We start from the raw sequence: 21,294 nt of genomic DNA on the forward strand, positions 1-21,294 counted from the left end.
GACTTAATTTTGCAATTAGGAACTATACATTCTGGCTCATCCGAAAAAACACGTATGTGCATAAGGAAACTAAAGGTCCATACGTTGTTTTTAAACTGAGTCAGAATTCATAGTTCCCAATTGCAAAATGTAGTCCATCTATCCTTCATTTAAACACGTGTAAAACAATCGATTCCTGAAGAGGCAGCTTGCCTCACCTACAATCGTTTCAATCGATTTGACTGGAGGGAGGAAATACAGTGTTGCCAACTTATTGATTCCGATTAAATTCGAACATTTGGAATTTCTAAACCCTCAACTATCCTGACGTAGATATCAAGCATATCTAGACCTGCTTCTTCCTCTGGAAACGGAAGGGGCCTTTCCGGCCTTTGAGGGGCCGAGCCCACCTCCTACATCCTGACAACCCGACGCAAAACTGGAAAAACCCGACGTCTTGCAAGTGGGTCGGGGGCGAGTGCGTCTTGTGTGGGCCGGAGTTCATCCCGACGTCCACGCAACAAGTGTCGGAGGAATGCGACAGAACCAGGATCGGGCAGGGGAATGCCGGAAGTGGAAAGGAAGCGGACGAGAGCGTATACGAATCGTCAAACGGGCGGAATGGGCCGCCGCACAGTGCGTGGAACTATCAGCAGAGATTGGACCTGGAATGTTACTACATGCAATTACACGCACTTTACTCGCTCATTTTGTCACTTGTTAACTTTTAAGGGGTGCTGCTCAGTGAGAATTTTACGAGAAACCCGACGGAACCGGGAAATTGGCTGGAAAGAATATCATATTTCTCAAGACACACTGGGGAAAAAAAAACTCAATGAATCTAGAGTCCAGACTCTCAAAAACATCGACAAGAAAAAGTACTCTTGATTCAATCAGAATCTAGCTTAAATCACTTAATTTAAGCGGATTTCGTTTGGATTCAAGCAAAAATCCGATTGAATCAAAAGTATTTTTCCTTGTACATGTTTTCAAGAGTCTGGACTCAAGATCCAATGTGTTTTTTTTTTTCCAGTGCTCTTAGCCCTCTCGCGCAATAATATGCACTCTCTGCTGTTTTGTCTGAAATGGCAACTTTTTTCGCTCTCGCTGTATGCTCATAAATCTCGTTTTTGTCTTAATCAGACGAATTCTACTGTTGAAGAGAAGTCATTCAGTTAATTTAAGCTCGTTTGAACGGATTCCGAAAATTCGGGCGTTCGGCAATACGGCCAGGGTGTCTACAAGTCCGAAATAGTAATGATTTTTTAAGGGCGGTCCAGAAGCTCTGAAAAAGTGCGGAAATTCCGCCAAGAGGTCCGGATTTTGTCATTTTTGTCGCAATTTGAGCTAGAAATTCGTCAAACTTCGTCAAATGGAGGCACTGGAAAAGTACCGATTTTTGGCCAGCCTGATTCAGTATGCACCATGCACAGCAGATGAATCAGTTGTTTCCAAAAGAGAACAAGTCCATTTTTGCATAAGCCTTGGCTTGCATAAAAACTAAGAACATCAATCGAGGAACAGACCTGTTCCCTCTCGAAAAAAACCGATTCAGCCAAAAGCTTTTCAAGTTCCTACATGAAGCTCTGCTTCTCCAATCGCCTCGCTCGGCTCACTGTGCGCCGCAAGGGCGGACGTCGACGCGCGCGAAACGTAGAAGGGGGGGGGGGGGAGATAACGCAAAAACCGACGTCAGGCTGTGACGTAGCCCGTGCCCCACTGCCGAGCTGGAGCTGTGCCGGTCTGCAGTGCTCGTCTCGTGTCCGTGTGGAGACTATCCGAAGGCGCCAAGCGCGTCCCTCCTCGAACCGAACGTCGTCGACCAGTCATCGCGCGCGCCTTTTCCGCATCCGTTTTTCTTCCGCTTGGCCTACTTGTTTTCTTTTCGCCACCGACGTCGAGGATTTTCGCACGACACTCGCGCTCTGTGCTCCGCCTTCTCGTTTCGCCGACGTCTCGCGGGAAAACCCGTCGGTTTTTCCTGGATTGAATTTCCCTAGCGTGTGTTTTTCGGTGTGGTGTTCGTTCCATCGTCATTAGTTACGCGGTTTTTCGCTAACGTCTCGCGGAAAACCTCATCGGTTTTTCCTCGATTGGATTTCCTAGCGTTTTCCGACGCGGTACGATTTTCGGTGTGGTGTTTGTTCCATCGCGAGTAGTTACGTGGTTTTTCGCCGAAATCTCGCGGAAAAATACGCTCGTCCCGTCAGTTTTTCCTTGATTGAATTTCCTTGAGTTTTCCGACTCGATCGCGGGTAGTTACGTGGTTTTTCGCCAAAGTCTCGCGGAAAAACTCGCTCGTCCGGTCGGTTTTTCCTGGATTGGATTTCTCAGCGTTTTCCGACGCGGTGCGATTTCCGGTGTTGTGTTTGTTCCATCGCGCAGTAAGGCGGTTTTTGGTGTTCTGAAGGCGCTGTTAACGCGTCGCTGAGTCCTTATTCTGTTGGATATGTTCCCGAACGCTGTCAGTCCGTAATCCGGAGATTTGCCGAGCCGGTTCTAGTAACCATATTAGGTAATCCAAACATGCATTGAGGGGCTTGGAGGACAAGGCGCATAAGTACAGGTTTTGCTATTTCGAGAAATACATGTTTGAAGTTTCGAAATTACATGGATCCTTTGGCGGAAAGAAAGCTCAAACTGACTTTTTGATACTCACAAATTGGAATTTGGGAGTGAATTTTTCACAGAACATGCATCAAGATGGGTTTTACTTGAAATCATTCATAACTCAATTTTCTCAAAAACTGCGCTTATGCGCCTTGTCCTTCAAGCCCCTCCATTCTATTGAATTTGTTTCCGCGCACCCAGCATTGTCTCGGGAATCGGATGGATTTTTGAATTGTCCGCGAACTTCGCTGGCGTGCGAAAGGAAAACCCCGTATGAACGTCCTAGCAGCGCCGTATATTTTCCTAGAAAATAAGTTTGCGGAAAATTTTGGGAATATTTCCCTTCAAACTTGGCACAGAATTTCAATCTTAATTTTAAATATTATATCCGTAAATCTCACGGAAAAATATTCATGACTTCCTTTAGTAATGATTATTTTACCGAGGTAAATGTGGCAATGATTGTATATACACTTACGACGTTCCTTTTTAGCGCAGTATTTCGGCTGTTTGGACTTCTGGCTTACCGGCAAGAGTCGATAATACTATTCAAGAATATTTAGGCGGCTTTTGCATCGTACCTATCTTTTCTCGTATCGTATCACCTCCCCTTATTAAGTGAATTACATGCGTGCAGTACAAGGAAAGGGATGTTTTCTATTGACCCTGCATTCTACATTTCCGGGTCAGATAGAGGAAGCTATTTTTCATTTGTCAAGGCTAATGGTTTTCATATTTGAAAGTGAATTAATTAGCATGATCTTGGGGAAACTGTCGTGCGGAGGAAGAACGCAGTATGAGCTTTCAGACGTTGCTAAATTTCGTTTGATAAAATATGAATTTTCAGGGACACTCGCGAATATTTTTCCTCCAAGATTTTTTATAGAATTTCGTCCGCAGTGCAATCTGAAGAATCCCAGATTTTCTCGGAAATAAACATTTTGTCAGGTCCGAACTAAAATTTCTAGGTATTGTTTTTCCTCATGACAGCGAGATTCCCCGTTGCCTTAAACTATAGAGGAAAAGCAGAGGTAATCAGGTCCGACAGTGCGAGGTGAGGCGTCTTATTTCGGTGGTTTGTCGGTGCCTTTGCAAGTGTGATGTTAAAATTGCCATTAAATTCATTCCTTGGGGGGGGGGGGGGGGGGCGTATGAGAACATCATCTCTCCGAGTAAATCACGGAAAACCGATGGCGCACAATGGATCGAGTCGATAGGAGAAGTCGGCCAAATTTGGAAACTCTAAAGGCCTATAACTCCGTTTATACAAAAATTTGATGTTATGAAAGTGGCTCCATTGGTTTCCTCGTGAAATTTTCTTTCGAAAGTACCCCGTAAAATTTGAAATGTGACGAAATAGACATCAAAATTTGCAGTTTTAGTTAAAAATTTCATGTCCGACCATTCTGATCGACTCGATCCAATGTGTGGCGCAACGGTTGGTCTGGCACACGTGTAGGGAGAGTTCGTTCGCACTTTAATTTTCCTCGCAAAAATGATTGACATCAATATTTCGAAAAGCCAGCGCATTTTACGAATCAAACGTTCAGTTTTTATGCGCATGGTTTGCTGAATTTAAAAGTGTGAAACCGGATGCCAGCGATTTCCTTTGTTCATGACTAACGGCGCGGAAACATATTCATCTGCAGGATTTATTTCCATTTTTCGCGAATCAATCCCCCCCTTCCTCCTCCCCTTGGCTGGGGGTCTCAAATGCAGCGCTGTTGCGAAGTTGTACTTCCGTTCCAAAATCCTTTTTGACTGATGACAGTTTTAAGAATGCCCGGGTACCTTTCGTAGGAGGTACCTTAATTATTTCATTTCAAGGATTGATCGCTTCGGACGAAGCCTCGACTAAAGTTATATGGATTACATTTTGCTACAAGGAACACTATCTCTGGCTCTCCCATATAAGTACATATCTGCATAGGGAAACTAATGGCATGCACGATGTTTCTAAAATAGGCCCGAAATAGTGGTTCCTTATTGCAAAATGCAACACATATTTTGGTTAAGCTCAGATAGCTATAGAAGGCGTTTCTCGGCAAGGATCCGTCCAAATACCACGTAAGCTATCCAATGGGGGGGGGGGGGGGGAGATTCGTGCCCAGGCTGAGAGGTTGTCTTTCGGGCACCTCAGAAGTGGGGAAAGGAGGGGAGGGGGTCCAAAAAAGTCGGTCGATATGCTATCAGTAACATAGCTAGTCATTTTCCATGGGGGGGGGGGGGGGGGGTTTCTGCTTCGAAAATCAGTTTCTGATGAACAAAATCACGATAAATGACGTTTTTGAAGGGACATTTTTGTAAGTGTGTGAGAAGCTAGCAGCCCCTTTTAAAGAGTTCTGTATTTTTTCTGAATTTGTCTAAGAATGTGATGTTTTTGGCTTGTTGCAGAAGATCGCCTCAGCGGCCCAAAAGGCGACTCGCCCGGCGTTGGCGCAGACGCACGCACCCCGCGCACCCCTGCCCGGGGGTCACTGGGACTCTGAGCCTCAAGTTGCCGATGGTGCCGATGGCTCCCTCGGAGGACAAGCAGCAGTGCAACGGGAAACCGGTTCCGGACGCGGCGACAGAAGCAGAGGCAACGACGAGGACAGCCACGGCTCCGGCCACCCAGGGCCCGACGCCGATGCCGGCCGCCCGCGCCGCGACGCCCGCCGTCGCCACCGCCACCTCCACCACCGCCGCCAACCCGGCCGCACCCCCCGCCCCCAACCCGGCTCCGGCCCGACGCACCCCCATGGACTATATCTTCGGCAAAGTCATCGGAGAGGGCAGCTTTTCCACTGTGAGTATTTCTTCAGCATTTGTCCATTTGTTCTAGCACACTGGAAAAGAAAACAAATTGGATCTAGAGTCCAGACACTGAGAAACATCGATAAGAAAAAATACTCTTGATTCAATCAGATTTCAGCTTAAATTGAGAACCAAGCCTCTTAATTTGAGCGGATTTCCTTTTGATTTAAGCTTAAATCTGACTGAATCAAGAGTCCTTTTTCTTGTCAATGTTTTCAAGAGTCTGGACTCTAGATCTAATGTGTTTTTTTCCAGTGCAGGGTTGCCACAGTCAGGGAATTTTAAGAAGTCCGGGAAAACCTGGAACACTGGAAAAAAGAACACATTGGATCTAGAGTCCAGACTCTTGAAAACATTGACAAGAAAAAGGACTTTGATTCAATCAGATTTTTGCTTAAATCAAAAAGAAATCCGCTCAAATTATAAGAGGCTTGGTCCTTGATTCAAGCAAAAATCCGATTGAATCAAGAGTACTTTTTCTTGTCGATGTTTTTAAGAGTCTGGACTCTAGATCCAATGTGTTTTTTCCCAGTGAAGTGTCAGGGAAAATGACGGAAATGTCTAGGAAAACTCCTCAAGTCACTTTTAGTCGCTTTCTCGAGTGAGTTAGACGTTTCGAACAACAATTCTTGCCTGAAAACTATCTCCAACTGCTACCGAAAAGAAATTCTACTTAATCGGCATTTCGACTTGGATATGTAATTCGACTTAGCGAGCTTTTATTGTCTTGTCTTTTTAACAATCTGGCATTTGTACAATTTTCAGGGAATTTCACCAAAATGTGTCAGGAAAGGGAAATACCAGGGAATTAAATTTTTACATATTCTGTGGCAACGAGGGTGATTTTTTACTTTCCTTCATCTTTGGGACTTCTGGAGATTAACATCTGTTGATAGATCTATACAACCGGATCAGCTGAGCGGACTCGCTATCTCATAGACACGCAGCCCGCATATGTCTAGGTCAATGGATGTGGGAATTAAATAATCACCCTGTTGGTAGAGAACCTCTGTAGAGAGAGTTTAGGCACTAGGTCCCAGAGAGACCATCAGGATCCCGAAAATTGGCACCGCCCCATGATCAGAGGAGGTTGATGCAGACCTTTTATGGTCATCACCTGTTGCGCTTGCTGTCAACCTTGCCATAGCAAAGGTCTAGGTTCCATAAATTTTTTTCGAATGGAACGAAGAAACTTACTCGCCCAACAATGTAATTTTAAGTAAAATCCGAGGTGATACAAGGCTGCTGATCCACGGATCGCAGACGGAGACACGTGGTTTTGCACTTTAGCCACCGAGGTGCTTTGCTTCTAAATAGCTCTACTTCGCCTAGGTGTTAGGTTTCTTTATCTAAACAAACTATAATGATTCATGCACTTACTGTCAGCTGTATATTACCACGTTGACTCCAAGGAGATGTTATCGTAACGCAATGTCAAGTGCACGACGCGCAAAGTGGCGCCAGTCCGCAATTCGTAGAAATGCCAATGATTAACAATTGGTCGGAATCGTGTGATACGATTTCTCTTTCGTTTTAGGATTCTCTCGGGCTCCACGCACTCTTCCAAACTGAAAAATAAATCCCTTCGTGTTGATTGTCAACGGCAATCAACACGTTGTACGTATACGTATACGTTAATTGGACGTATTTCTGCCAAACGAAACTATGCGTGCATTAAGACATGAGCCCTTAGACCCATAAGAATATATGCACAACAGGGCTCACGTCATAATGCCCATAGTTCCGTTTGGCAGAATTACGTCCAATGGAAGGTAGTTGTCGCTTTCAGATTTTCAAAAAAAGGCGATCGCAAGTTTCATAGTCTATGAAACTCTGACCTTTCCCATTGCGGAGAGACATCTGTTTTGAACCCTGATTTCCATTGATTGGGTGATGAAGTCCACGCTTCTCGGCTCCGAAATCGATCCGAGACATAACGGAAGTAACGAATCATAAAATTTAAAAAATTGAGCCATATTACACAACCAAGTCATTTAATCATTTGATGAGCAGCTAATCCAGTGTTTGAAGGCATTGACATCTGTCCTTTGAGTATTCGAGTATTTTATTTTTATTTGCTACGGTTATGAAGTCATCTCATCTGTCTTACATATTGCATCATTTGTTCTTTTTATCTCGTAGCAAGTCGATTCATGTTAAACGACCGATTTCCGAAAGACATTACTTTAATAGGAGTCAATTCCTTTCTTATCGCTGAATTCAAACCGCCTTCCCCTTAAGTGTCCTTTTCTTTTCATTCATAATTTCATTTTTACATACCTTTACTTTGGAAAGTACTTTGTTTCCCGGAAAACTCGTGTTTTATCGAAGGAAAAAAGAAGACGTCTGAAGATCTCATGCGGCGTTCTTCATCCTTGGCAGGGCAGTTCTCTGGTTGAATCCGTTCAATTTTGGCCATTGAAACCGGAAGCTAGGTTGTGAGCAGTACGGAACGTCGGGCCTCGAATACGGTTCATAATGACGGAGCTTGTTTTGAGCATAGCGGCTAGCGGCACTTACTGACCAACGCAACGCAACGCAACGGCGAAGCGGCGTCTGCACGGCTTGCTCCTCAGTACCCGGCGTGGTCGGTGTGTTCGGCGAGTCGAGTTGTGGTTGTGGAGCAGGACCCGGACCCCAGGTCGTTGATCCTGTAATTTCCCCGTTTAGTTTGCGCGTTCCAGCTCCTCCTGCCTCCTGCCATATGTGCAACATTCCAGGCCGCCCCCGGTCCCCCCCCCCCTCCCCGCGTGCGAGTGCAATCCGCAGTGCAGTTCCTTCATCGCCGACATCATCGTCCTGTACTTGATCAATGAGGCTCCTCTGTCTTTTCATCTTGTCGGTGAAACTCGGAACCCCTCGGAGCAGTAAATATATCCATGGGGGTCCAAAATTTTGTCTTGAGGGGACAAAAGTCGGAATGGGTTAGTTCAAGGTTGCCACAGTCAGGGAAAATCGGGAAATGTTAGGGAATTTTAAAAAGTCTAGGAGAACCTGGAAATGTCTTGGAAAAATCGTCGTCAAGTCACCTTATGTTGCTTTCTCGAGTGAGTCTGACGTTTCGAACTACAAATTTTGGCTGAAAACTATTTCTAACTACGTCTCTTTAAACAATCTGGCATTTGTTCAACTGTCCGGAATTCCACAAAAATGTCTCTGGGAAATGTCAGGGAATTTAATTTTCCAAATTCTGTGGAAACCCTTTCAGTTGCGCTGGTCACAGAACCGAGCTTTGAGGTTAGTAAGTAAAGAATGAAAAGATCGTTTCGAACACCAAGTTGCCATGTCCAGTATTAACGGAAATGTCGTTCTCCAAAAAACACGGCGTATGACGTTATCCACTGCGGTGGTGTAAGATGGCGTCTTAGAATTCGAAGAGGATGACTCTTCTAGCAGTACTTGAGTGCCGTTTGTCCTGAGTTATACTAATCGCAGTTTTTTTTACCGTTTGTTTCAGGTTTATGTTGCCAAAGATATTCACACTCATAAGCAATATGCAAGTAAGTACCTATCAGATTACACATTTTCTCCCTTTAAATTCACACGGAGGGGGGGGAGAGGCCTTGGCCGCTACGCGGTCCGACCCCGGGGCGCTGATCGCCTTATAGGCATCGAGGCCAGTGAAATCGTCGAAATCGACCGTTGGCGGTTATGATCAAATAATTTTAATTGAATAACAAAATGATGTTTCCATGAAAAATTTCCCGCCAAACAATATTGCTTAAAAATTGGAATTCGGGAGCGAATTTTTCACAGAATTCGCATTAAGACTAATTTTACTTGAAATCATTAGTAGCTCAATTTTTTTCAAAAACTGCACTTATGCTCCTTGTCCTCCATGCCCTCCAAATGTGGAAGTTCATCTTTCTAGCAGTAACTGATGAGCAAATATGCAGCTCCTTTTTTAGCCACATCTTGCGGAAATCTTCACATGGTGTTACAGGTACAAACATTCCGTAACATATCTTAAAGGAGGCATGATTGAAATTTAGAGTTTCTGAGAGCCCTATATCTTCAAATCCTTTCAAGTATACGCCTTCTTAAAATTTTGTTTCATTTTTCTTGTGCTGAAATGTTCTTGCCCTCCTGTATTATTAAATTTTTGTATGAAGCACAATGGTTTGATTGAATTATTTTTGTTTCAGTTAAAGTCTGTGAGAAGAAACACATCATCCGTGAAAAAAAGACAGAACACATGAAGCGGGAAAAGGAAGCGCTAAACATTTTGAGCAATGCAGGAGTGCCCTTTTTTGTCAAGCTTTACTGCACTTTTCAAGATACTGACAGACTCTGTATCCTTTCTTCACTACATTATTTTGAAATTTAGAGCTAGCTTTTGATGTAACATTTTGCTTCAATTTTTTCATTCACTTTACTGGACCAAAGAGGAGTCAAATGCACATAAATGAAGGATAAGTATCCACCTAATGTGGAAACATGTCGAGTGAAATTTTTGTCATCACAAGGAAAGAGAAAATACTTAAAGAAAGAAAAAATTGGTCCAAAGTAAAGAATAGTAACATGAAACCTTGTTGATTGAAAGATGTTTGACTTGGTGTAAACTTAGTTCTGAGGTTCTACGAATCGTTCCTTAAACTTTCTCAAAAATTAGCAAGTTATTAATTTCTAGTATGGTTTCTTGTTTTTCTCGGTTCTTCAAAGAAGCCATTAAAACTTTTCTTTCATTACCATTATTACTATAACAATGAATAATATCTTTTACATCTACTTTTTCACATGAAGCTACCTATTTTTATTTCTTTCGTTCAAAACTCTTTTGTCATGCAATTCATTTTTTTCACTCTAACTTTATTTACAATTGGTTGTTTCCTTAATTATATCTGTTCAGACTTCGTTTTATCTTATGCAAAATTCGGTGAGCTGTTACCCTACATCAACCGAGTTGGATCCTTTGATTTAGCGTGTACCAGATTCTACGCAGGAGAGATATTAGTCGCATTAGAACATTTAAAACGATTAAAAATTATCCATAGAGACTTAAAACCAGAAAATGTATTATTAGATGAAAATATGCATATTTTGATCGCAGATTTTGGCTCTGCTAAACTAAATTATAACGTAAACACTGCTCGGACGACTACCCGGACATCCGTTAACAGGGAAGACCAAGACTCAGGTAAGATTCTATAATTCTTATTTTTATAGGTCCATGTCTACTTAATTTAAATCTTCAATTATTTGCTAAGGATTTGAAATTGTTTGACTCATAGCTACTAGAAGTCGAACAGACCATCAATTAAGATAAGAGTCCAAGCATTATATGATAGGCCTCTTTAGTAGGATTTCATAGACAACTTATTAAATATGTGCAAAAAGTCCATGGTTATGCTAAAAGTACGTCGAATGCATTTATATTCACTTTTCAAACTTTCCTCTCTAAAGACCAAAAGCGCGAATCAAATTGGTCACTGAAAATAAATGTACAAGTTTTGCAAATCAAAAAGGTTGTCGGAGTGGTTTTGTTAGCCGGAATTATTAGCTGCTCATGCTCTTTCACTAACGTAATTGATGCTTTATTTTCCAGGATCAGAAAGAGCTCGTAGAAATAGTTTTGTTGGCACTGCTCAGTATGTCTCTCCAGAACTCTTGACCGATAAGACTGCAACGCATAGCTCTGATCTTTGGGCCCTGGGTTGTATCATTTATCAAATGATAGCAGGACTCCCTCCTTTTCGATCCAGGTGAGTAATTTTAAGTTTGGCCTCTGTTCTTATCTCCTGATGTGTGGACAAGGTTTTTCTTTTTTTTTAGTGAAGAATTTACTTGAATCCCCTATTCAAAGGATCAGCAAGTAAAGAAAAGTGCTGAAAAATCAAGTAGGTCTGCAAGTACTGAAAAAGTTCAGGGAATATTTTGAATTATCTAGAATTTTCTGTGTTAAATGTGTTTCTAAAACGATGTTCCTAAGAGTAAATAGTAGGGTCTTGCAAGCCGTGCACTCATTAGAGCATGATGATTGAGTTCCACTCAAATGGACCAACACCGGCCGAAGTCTTTTTGCAAAATTTTTCCGACTACATTTAACTCTGTCAAAACTTGGATTTTGGGCGCATGGGCCCTTGAGAAAAATATTGTTTCTCTGTCGCCTGTCTTCAATAATTAATCTTAAAATGCTCTTTTAGTAATTCTCATAATGTTTAAATAGTTGTTCTAATTTTTACAGAAGCGAATACATAATCTTCCAGAAGATCTTGAAATTAGAATATGAGTTTCCTCAAGGATTTTGCTCAAGTGCAAGGGATCTTGTAGAAAAACTTTTGGTAAGTCCTTCAACCAACCTGACTTAAAATTTGTTCCTTTTATACCTAATTACTATCATAATCCTATACCTTAATTTTATTATGTCCAATTCTTTCACATTTTAAGTAATCAACATGCCTTAGTTACAATGAATTCTTCTCTTTCGCTCACTGGATCTTTTTAATTCACCTGTTCGTTATCATCCCTACAGTCATTGATAGCCAAACGACTTACCAATCTCTAGGAATAACAGTGTAATGGCTCCCATATGGTCATGGTAGGAGTTCTCAGAGTTTAGTTCATTCAGTGTGTTCTTAAGCATAATTTCTACTAAGATGGAACTCCATAAATGATAATTTTCTAGCGAAGTATATTCTCATTTTGACTACGCTTTTTTGTGCTTCAACTTTGTTATTTTCTTGTGTTTTTCAGGTTATTGAATCAACCAAAAGATTAGGTGCAACTGATTCAAACAATTACACATCAGTTCGTTCGCATCCGTTTTTCGATGGTGTGGATTTTGACAACTTGCATCTAGCAACGCCTCCTCCAATTTATCCTTACTTACCAGGAGTATCAGAAGAGGAAGATTTAAGGAGTAATTACAAGGTAACTAGTTTAGAGTACTCCATGACACTACACAGTCACTGTTTTTCCCCTTAAGAATTATCATTGTATGCTACAGTGTTTTATTATTAAATTTTCCGTTAGATCTAGAAGGAGGACAGTAACCTTAGTCTGTTATTGAATGCCAAAATTACAGCTCATCCTACCATATTTGCAGTGTAAAGTCTGCACAAATAGTATTTTGGGAATCACCATTGTAATTGTTTTCCCCTTTGATTGGAGGCATTCTGTGTGATCACTTATAACTAATATAATGAGGAAAAAATTAACCAAAATTCTGTAAAATCTTCAAATTAACATACTGTTGTATCATTCAAAATCAAATATTGGTGTATAAATTATTTTTGAGCTGTATGACAAGAAAATTACATCTGTGTTCACAAGGGCAAACTTTCAATTGACACTATCGTGATACGAAATGTCTCTGGTTTATTTTTCACAATCGCTGAAAAGTAGCAACAACTTCAGACTTCTATGTTCAAGCGTAATTAAATAATTAGTTTTTGTCACAAACTTAATATCTGAACTGATTTCAGGTTCCTGATAGTTTAGAGCCTGGCTTAAATGACAAGCAACTGACAAGGTTATTGGGATTAGAACTTCAACCTAGCAAACCTCTAAGGAAAAAATCTAGTATTTTAGATATTAGCAAAGAAGAAATGGAAGCCAGACTAGCTAAACAGCAAGAAAGCATGTGGAATCAATTTGTTGAAGGACACCTGATTCTGAAGGAAGGATTAGTAGATAAAAGGAAGGTAAGTCATCCTCAAGCCAGAATCAAATTTATTTTGTTCTCTTTTGGCACTAAATTTGTAATTATTCAAGCAATGTGCGTTTGTAACTGAATTTTATAATTTGGTAGTGCTATTTGTATGGAGTAAATCCTGTTTTTTCACAATTCCTGTTTGCGAGGTAGAAATTAGGATTTTGAAAGATACCATACTCAAAAACTACTACACTGCCCACCCAAGAATTATCAATTCAAAGGCCTGGTAATTTTCTGTTCAAAACATATTGCCGGAAGAGAATCGGAAACATTTAAGAAAGGTGCGACTCTCTTAGTACGGAATCATTTTTCAGTTTTATGAATGCAACATATAGTCATAATTCTTAAAATTAAATGTAACTAGAATTTACTGTCATTAACCAATTTTTCGGAACTCGGTTTGGTTGAAAATATTTTTACATCCTTTAAAAAAAACCAACTGGAAACGTCTCTGGCCTATCATAGACAATTTACGGCCAAGTCTCCAAAATTGCAACTTGTGTGGTTAACTCCTCACAGGCCTACAGCATCTTTAGTTGGTTGAAGGATTAAATTCTTTATAAGTTGTAAGATACATACTTAATGACTCGTTCATTAAATCCTGAAATCCTTTGAGTATATTACATTTCAATGACAGATTTGTCTCTTTCATCATGTGCTAATCTAATTTCTGTGTTCACAGGGTTTGTTTGCAAAGCGAAGGATGTTGCTGTTGACGACAGGTCCACACCTTTATTATGTTGATCCTGTCAATATGGTTCTCAAAGGGGAGATTCCATGGAGCTCACAGTTGCGAGTTGAGCCGAAGAGTTTTAAAATATTCTTTGTTCATACGGTAAGTTTAATATGCATGATTCAAAATACTTCTGTCTACAGGTGCTTAGAAGTCACTGGGCCATTGTTTGGGAATCAATTTTTGGGGTCAAAGGAAGTCTTTTTTTGTATCAGGAAAGTTTCTTAGAAAATGTTTTTTTTTAAAGGGGGGGGGGGGGCAGAGCTGCCCCTCATAGTTGTGGATATTTCCCTCCAGAAGTCCATGACTCTTTTTCAAAGTCTGAAATATCAGTAAAACATCAGGGAGTAGTTTTTTGCATTCCTTCGTTTTTTGTGGTTTTATAGGTCTTCAACTTGTAGCAAAGGCGGTGGGCAAGATCTCTACTCTTAAAAAGTTACATTCATTTTTAATGTAGAGATCTTACTTACCATGAGACCTTTCCATGAGAGTGAAGCTCTTTGAAATCATGCAAAATGAAAAATACACTGAAGATTCCTCCGTCTACCCAATACTGAATTTTTACTAACATCTAAAGTTTTGGAAAAGAGTAACAGACAAATATTGGAAAACAATCCACAACTTCAATGGTTTTAAAGCTTCATGAAAGCGTTTTCAGAGAAATTTTCATAGATCCAAAAAGTTCTATCGTGACGACCCCAAATATTGATTACCAAAGTATGTTTCATGTCGATTGTCAGGTTGATAAGAAATTTTTAAGCGCAGTTATTTTTTTAATTGTGTTTTTGGGTTGAAAATCTTGAGTTCCATAGTAACGTCTGTATCACTACTTCAACGAAATATTTTGTTTAAAAAACTTCCATGGCAGGTAGCCATGGTTCATTCCTTCATATTGTAGAAAATGTATTGGCTTGATCTGTTCATAGAGAAACTAGACCAAAAGAGCATGAATCTCTGTTTTCAATTTTGCAGATTGCATATCGCCCTATAATTTTTTTTTTTTTTTTTTTAATTTGAGAACTAATCATTACGAAGCATAAGGACCCTTTTCCTTCTTTGAAGTAAAGGCCTCCGTAGATTTCATTCAAATGTGGTAAAAATTAAAGCATATGATGACACAAGTAGACAAAAATTTTAGCTGGAGAATACTATCAATTATCGAAAAATGAGGTGGGAAGTTAGGGATTCAAAGGGTGAATTTGAATTTCTGCTCTTTTTAGCGCACGTCTTGTCAAAAATTCTGCTTTTTTTCTTGTTTGATTGTGCTTACCCGTGTTAAGTTATAGAGGTCGATTCGCTACCCCATTAGTTATTCGATGTCCTGTATCACTTTAACCTCCCAAGAAATAGAAAGTTGATTTATATGTATCGTCTAATGTTAATTTTTTTTTCTTTTGCAGCCCAATCGCACCTACTATTTGGAAGACCCACAAGGGTACGCCTTAGAATGGTGTAAAGTTATCGAGGAAGTTAGGGTCAACACATACAATAATCTACCTACATAACCACTATTTATTCGTAGCCTCCTCAGAAGCTGTAGTAAATTTTTATTGAGTTTTTATCGTAATAATTTATCATCCTGTTTTTCTTTCAAAACGATTCAAGAAAAGAAAAACTGTGTAAAATAATTATTGGGAATCGTTTTAATGAAATTCATTCTGATCTCTTCATGATTGTTTTATATCTGATTATCTGTTTTCTGTTAATGTATTTTTTACATGTCAATTAGTTCATTTGAGAGTAAAAATTGTGTCTCAAGCTAGTTTAAATTCGTAGTACAATTCTACTGTTAATGGATAGTAACTTCAAGTCCTTGTTTGTTGTTTTGTTTGTTTTGTTTTTTCATGATGTTTTATATGAATCCTTCAAATGACTCGTCTGGTTGTACGAAACTTTAACTCCATTAATCTGTAAATTCTAAACTTTTCAGTCAGGAATGACTATTTTTGCATAATGGAACCAGTAGGACTGTTCTGCAAATTTCCTGCCTGTCCGTATGGTTAAATTAACAATTTGTCTCAGCAACTTTTTCATTATTTATCTGAGTAATAAATTATTCTAAGATTCTCTTCAGCCAGTAGCATCCTGTAGCTATAAAATTTGAAAAAATGCTGTACCCCACAAAAATGAGGAGTGTATCTAGATTATTGTAACAGCCCAATCGTTAACACTAAATTATTCAATTGCATTTGTATGATTATGCGCTTTTTGGAGGTTGTTCGAGCAATTGGTTGTTTCTAAATTGTATTTCTTTCGCATTGAAATTGTCTCGGCTTTTACTAGGTTTTCTTTTTTATGTATTCAGTTTTCAAATATTGTATGCTTATCCTCACAATTTTTCTTTTTCATTGTAGCTTAAAATTGCTGTGAGGTTGTTTTTTTAATTGCCCCTTTTAGTGTGTGAAATTAATATTGTGTGATTTAAACATGAGCTAATAATTCTTGCGATAGCTAAATCTGAATCTTACAGTGGTGCTGACTAAACAAAGTTTAAAAATGTAGCACATCGTTTGTTGGGACACTTTTTAAAAGTATGAGAGTTAAGGGGCTGACTGCCATTGAATACTCTTTGCAGAACATTGTTTCCGAGACAGTGAATGACAGAGTACATCTTACAGTGTACATGTTTTGCAAAGTGTTACAATGTTGCACAGTTTTAGTAACATCGTTTTAATATGGCATGAAGCCATAATTGCATGGAATCGCCCAATGCTTATTAGAGAATGTTGTTGTGATTTTTATGATGTCTTGGTTATCAAAATTTTTAGATTAGCATTTCACATGACTTGGTGTACATTTTATGGACATTTTTGCTGACTGAGTCTGAATAAGTGTCTTAATTTTAACGATTTTTGTTAGCAGTCATTTAGTCACATTTAAACTTAAAATTTTTAAAGGGATCGTTAAATTTCTAAATTCTGTCTCTACGCAGTTCTTTGAAGCTTCTAATTAAAGACTTCTCCTATCATTTGCTCTCAAGACTTCGAAATATTACCGGTAAAAACAATTAACATATTTCCCTACGTCTGTTCTTTTTTGACACGAGACTAACAGATTTATTTTTTTTTTTGGAACACCCTAGCAAAACTGTTCGTCATTTACTTTAAATTTGAAAGTTGATACTGATTTTGCCCATAACTTTTCTGGACAATAGCATCAGGTCAATGCTGAATCAAAACTCAATTAGATCTTGAAAAAGTTTTTATCCAAGAATTGAAAGTTCCCTCTGTAATCAGTTTTAGAAGTTTTAGTGTAACATAGTAAATATCGAGTAATATTTTTGTTCATGGATTTTTAAAGAGATTGTGAATCACATCCCAGAAATTTTAAGAAAGATTTCTTTAAACCTTTCCATGATACTTAGCTCTCAGTCAGACTTAAAAATTCAAAGATTATCTTTCAGAATAGGTCTTTAGATGAGGTATGAGTACCACTCAATATATTTCCCCTTCAAAGTCTCAGGTGGAAGCTTGATCGAACATTGTGAAATCTGGGAATTAACTCCTAAACAAGGTATAAGTGTTTCAAATTAGCTTTGGTTAAACGGCAAAAATTCTAATAACATCATTTGTATATATTCTAATTTTCATTTAATCTGTGTTAAAAATACTTGTTAGTATTACTATTCAGAAGTTGATTTCCCATCTTCCCTTTGTGTTAATCGTTTTCTATGTAAGATTTTGAAGGGAAACCATCCAATGTTTTCGTCTAATTCAGACGTCTTCTAGTGACCCGTTAGAAGGGAATAAAAAGGGAGAAAGGAGAGTGCAGAAGGGCTTGTGTTTTATCTATCTTTATTATAAGGTCTCCTGATACATTAACTCATTTTCTGAGAAAAAAATCCAATTACCTGAATTCCAATGGCTTGAAATTGAGAGTACTTTCTGTTATCCTCTTGTAAAAGAATTTTATGAACGTAAATGTGGCAGCAGAAATTTTATGATTTTTGTGCTTTTTCATCTTGCTGGCGATTTCTCAGTGCGGATAACTGAGTTTGCTACAGATCCAAATGACTGATTTTGAGGTATTTAGTTCCATTATCAGTGGTATGTCCATTGATCACTAATTTTTTAGTAATCTTCACATTGAAGTAAGCACTATTGTATTCACTCTAAATGTAAGACTGGACTTAAAGCTCATAGAGGTCTTGCGCTAGAATTGAAAAGTGTTAATCAATAATTTTTTAAGCACCTTATTTCTTATCAATTTTAAATAATTCTCTATATACATGTCTTTTATCAGCTTCATCGTTGATTTTTAGTGTGTTTTACCTCATTAAATTGATAATTGCTAAAATTACAACTGCCAAGACATTAAGTGCTAAATTTGTAATACCCGTAGATAAAATTATTAAAGTTACTCTAGAATCATAATGAAAAGCAGTAATGATTTGCTCTTACAAGGGCATATTATGAATGCTCTTCTAGAAGGGATGTTAACAAATTGTCAACACAGCAGCCTTGAGGCGCCTATAACTTGGAAATTATCTTGGTATTATTCTATTCTATGTGACTGTTAATCTGTTGTAACTAAGACCCCAACTTTCGTGAAAATCATTGGAGTATTATGTGAGTGTTAGAGAATAGTGAAGGCAGTTTTGTTGAGTTTTTCATGACCCATAGAATCGGATAGCACCAATTCTATCCCTAGGTAATGAGATGCCATTCACAGTCAGTCATCAAAAATGCTCGAAATTCTGTAAGTAAATTTCCGCTAAACTTTACTACCGATTCAAGTCCCTATAAAGACACCCATAAGCAGTTATTCAGCTGTATTTTATGTATAGGAAAACTGGTAGTCGATGTTTCAATACATTCAGCATTCTAAAGGAATTTATCTTAGGTGTCTTTTCAGACTAATCAGATTTGTTACTACCTGTATTTCCTCCCCCATTGTTCTTAGAATCTTTGATTGTAGGATTGATTTTGCATTCTGATGTAGTTTAATGTAGAAATTTTATAGCATGTGTAAAATTCATGGCAAAGCCCCAGTATTTTGCAAGATTGCATTTTAATGTGGATCCTCTAATTTGTACTTTTAGTGTTCAAATGATGTTCAAGCTCTCTCTCTCTTTCTCTCTCTCATATATTAACCAGCATTGACCTCCATCATTATCATTCATGTAATGAATTTGTTAAAAATATGTTTCAACTTTTAATTTCTCCTCTTCAAAGGTCCATTTTAACTTGCGTATTTTAAAAAGCGTCCCCAAAGTTGAGTTTTGAAAGTCACCATAATCCTCACTAAAGTGGATTCTGTCTTATTGAATTACTCTAGGCTTATAGAGTTTTTAAAACAGTTCTTAAAGTTTTTTCTCCCTACAAATAATAGACTGACGTCAGAAAATTTCACTGAAATCTGTAACTTTCAGTTGTGAAGGAAATCACCCATGGATTTAATCAACTCTCTGAATTTGAAAGTCCTCTCAAAGTGAGATTTGAAAATATTTGTAGTTTTTTCGATCTAATATCATACAATTTTCAATATTCGTTCTTTTGTACTGTGTTCTGATTCTTCAAAAGAATTTTTTAAATTTTTCCTCACTTTTCAACTAATTTTTTCGTCTCTTCTATCAGAAAATTCTCACCAGCATTTTTTGCCAAGCTGCGACTTCTAACTATCTGCTTCAAAAAAGTTCGAGTAACATATCTACTGCTAATCAATTTTCAGTCCTCGAACGTAGGTTTCCTATGTCTCTACCTCAAAATAGTGAGAAAATATTTGACGTTGTTTTCAAACAACGGTGCAGTAATTTCTACATCCAATCTTTCTCTTATGCAGCTCCACAACTCACTAATTGTTATTCAAAAGTTTTCCTTGCAGGAAGTTAAGTCTACAGATAGAAGTTAACCTAGTTTTAAAGATATGGTACCCAATGATATACCGAATTGTAAGAGAAAATACTACCTAATAACCACTTTGCAGTGAACTCGTTCTATACAGTTTCCTCTTCAATTTGTACGTCGAATTGTTTATCAAGCAAAGAAAGTTACCGTTGTATGTTGTATTTTATTGTTTTTGTATTCCTAATCATGTTTTTCAATCTTCATCAGTCACTTCTCTTGTTTGTCTAAAAAAAAAAAAAGGAAAAAAAAAAATATATATCTAGAAGTCTTGGCAGGGAGATGCCAAATCTTAATTAAATTCTTCTATTTTGCAAGTGCTGTTTTCAGAGCAAGTCTATCTAACCATTTGCATACTGAAGACTATGCACTGCAATCAATATTATATTTAGTTAAGGAGGCTCATCTCTTGATACTGAGTATTTTCTCCTGCTAGATAACTTGTATTATCACCTCCGTATCCATAAAAATAGAAAATTTTGGATTTTTTTTTAAAGAAAGAACATGTTTGTAATCATGTCTGTTTTTATCGTGTGTGTACTGATTATATTCATTATTTCATCTTTTAAGAACTATCATTGATAAACCTTTTTCTTTTGGAGTTGTTAAATCTTTTACCTTCTTCGGGAAGGTAATTTTGTCATTTTATAGTTAAATTCATTCTCTAGGTCTTTGAAATGAAAGTTTGATGCAATTAGCCAAGCTTCCTTGCACCTGAGTTTACTTTCTTGCTACTGTCAACATTCAGTCTTTAAGAGCTGAGAGATTGTAGAAATTTTACCTCTTTCTCTCTACTGGTTCATGTGTCACTGAATAAAGTAAGAAAGAGTAAACCATGGTTGCTCAGTCCTTCTCATCAAATGTTAAGGGACACATTAAATCATCCAAATTTCCTCTCTTGCTGGGTGCTGTAAGAAAACACGGAAATCTTTCCTTGGCTCATTTCACCAAACTATTCTTTCAACTATTTTGTGTACATAAATAGTAAGGTTTCCTCTTGTTTCTTTCATTCATTATAGATAAAATTTTGACTGTGATATGTATAGTTAAATTATTTATTCTTGCATACATTTTATTAAGTATAATTGTCCTTCAATCTATTTTACTTATTTAGTTTAATTTTAAATACCTATAGTTAGTGCAATGATTTGAGCAATTTAAATTAAATAATAGTTGAAACAATATCAATGCAATTAGCTGTTTTACAATTATTATTTTATCTAATAATTTTTTCTCTCCCTATTTCCGTTATGTATTGAACTTTACATTTCTTTCTCCTGTCTAAGAGAATAGTTTCTTAAAAGATTTACTCTTAAATTTTGTACTCCGTTTATTTATATTAAACTAGAGTGTTTTTTCTCATATCTCTTGGTTTTTTGTTGCACTGTCATAGACCCTTTCATCTTCGAAAGTTATTACTCATACTTGGTTATCTATCCAGTTATCTAATGAAGACAAGCATTACTATAGATAACTGCTGCCCTAACGCTCTCCAATCATCATGGATTGGAGAGAGAGGACTACTAGATTGGGTCAGAACTAAGCACTAACTGGATCTTTACCTTTTGTGGAGCATGAAAAGCATATTGAATTTTCTGATTCTAATTCATGAGTGATGAACTAACGCTTTCCTTGTCCCTTAATTATTTTTTCATCTTTGTCCCTTTAAGGGAATCACC

The 21,294-nt window shown here is 38.1% G+C and overlaps 1 protein-coding gene across 2 annotated transcripts; it reads left to right on the plus strand.

Moving 5' to 3' along the window:
* The first annotated feature begins 1,704 nt into the window (after positions 1-1,704).
* On the plus strand, positions 1,705-20,979 carry Pdk1 (Phosphoinositide-dependent kinase 1). Of its 2 annotated transcripts, none has more exons than XM_019055147.2 (11): positions 1,705-2,494; positions 4,984-5,377; positions 8,843-8,885; positions 9,531-9,677; positions 10,235-10,522; positions 10,931-11,087; positions 11,552-11,666; positions 12,079-12,255; positions 12,810-13,028; positions 13,722-13,874; positions 15,173-20,979. In XM_019055147.2, exons 2-11 carry the CDS (start codon positions 5,093-5,095, stop codon positions 15,275-15,277), a joined length of 1,689 nt encoding a protein of 562 aa, XP_018910692.2. In that variant the 5' UTR covers positions 1,705-2,494; positions 4,984-5,092; the 3' UTR covers positions 15,278-20,979. The 2 variants fall into 2 exon arrangements, with proteins under 2 accessions (XP_018910692.2, XP_072152125.1); XM_072296024.1 differs by having other exon boundaries at positions 1,707-2,494; positions 11,570-11,666.
* The last annotated feature ends 315 nt before the right edge of the window (positions 20,980-21,294 follow it).

Source organism: Bemisia tabaci, chromosome 2, assembly GCF_918797505.1.
Source record: "Bemisia tabaci chromosome 2, PGI_BMITA_v3".
Classification (NCBI taxonomy): domain Eukaryota; kingdom Metazoa; phylum Arthropoda; class Insecta; order Hemiptera; family Aleyrodidae; genus Bemisia; species Bemisia tabaci.

What these genes read in the sequence shown, in the direction of transcription:
- Pdk1 (XM_019055147.2), top strand. Translation starts at nt 5,093, where the DNA reads ATGGTGCCGATGGCTCCCTCGGAGGACAAGCAGCAGTGCAACGGGAAA. An exon ending in CAGGGAAGACCAAGACTCAG is followed by an intron (nt 10,523 to 10,930) that starts GTAAGATTCTAT and finishes TTTATTTTCCAG; the next exon opens with GATCAGAAAGAGCTCGTAGA. An exon ending in CTCCCTCCTTTTCGATCCAG is followed by an intron (nt 11,088 to 11,551) that starts GTGAGTAATTTT and finishes ATGTTTAAATAG; the next exon opens with TTGTTCTAATTTTTACAGAA.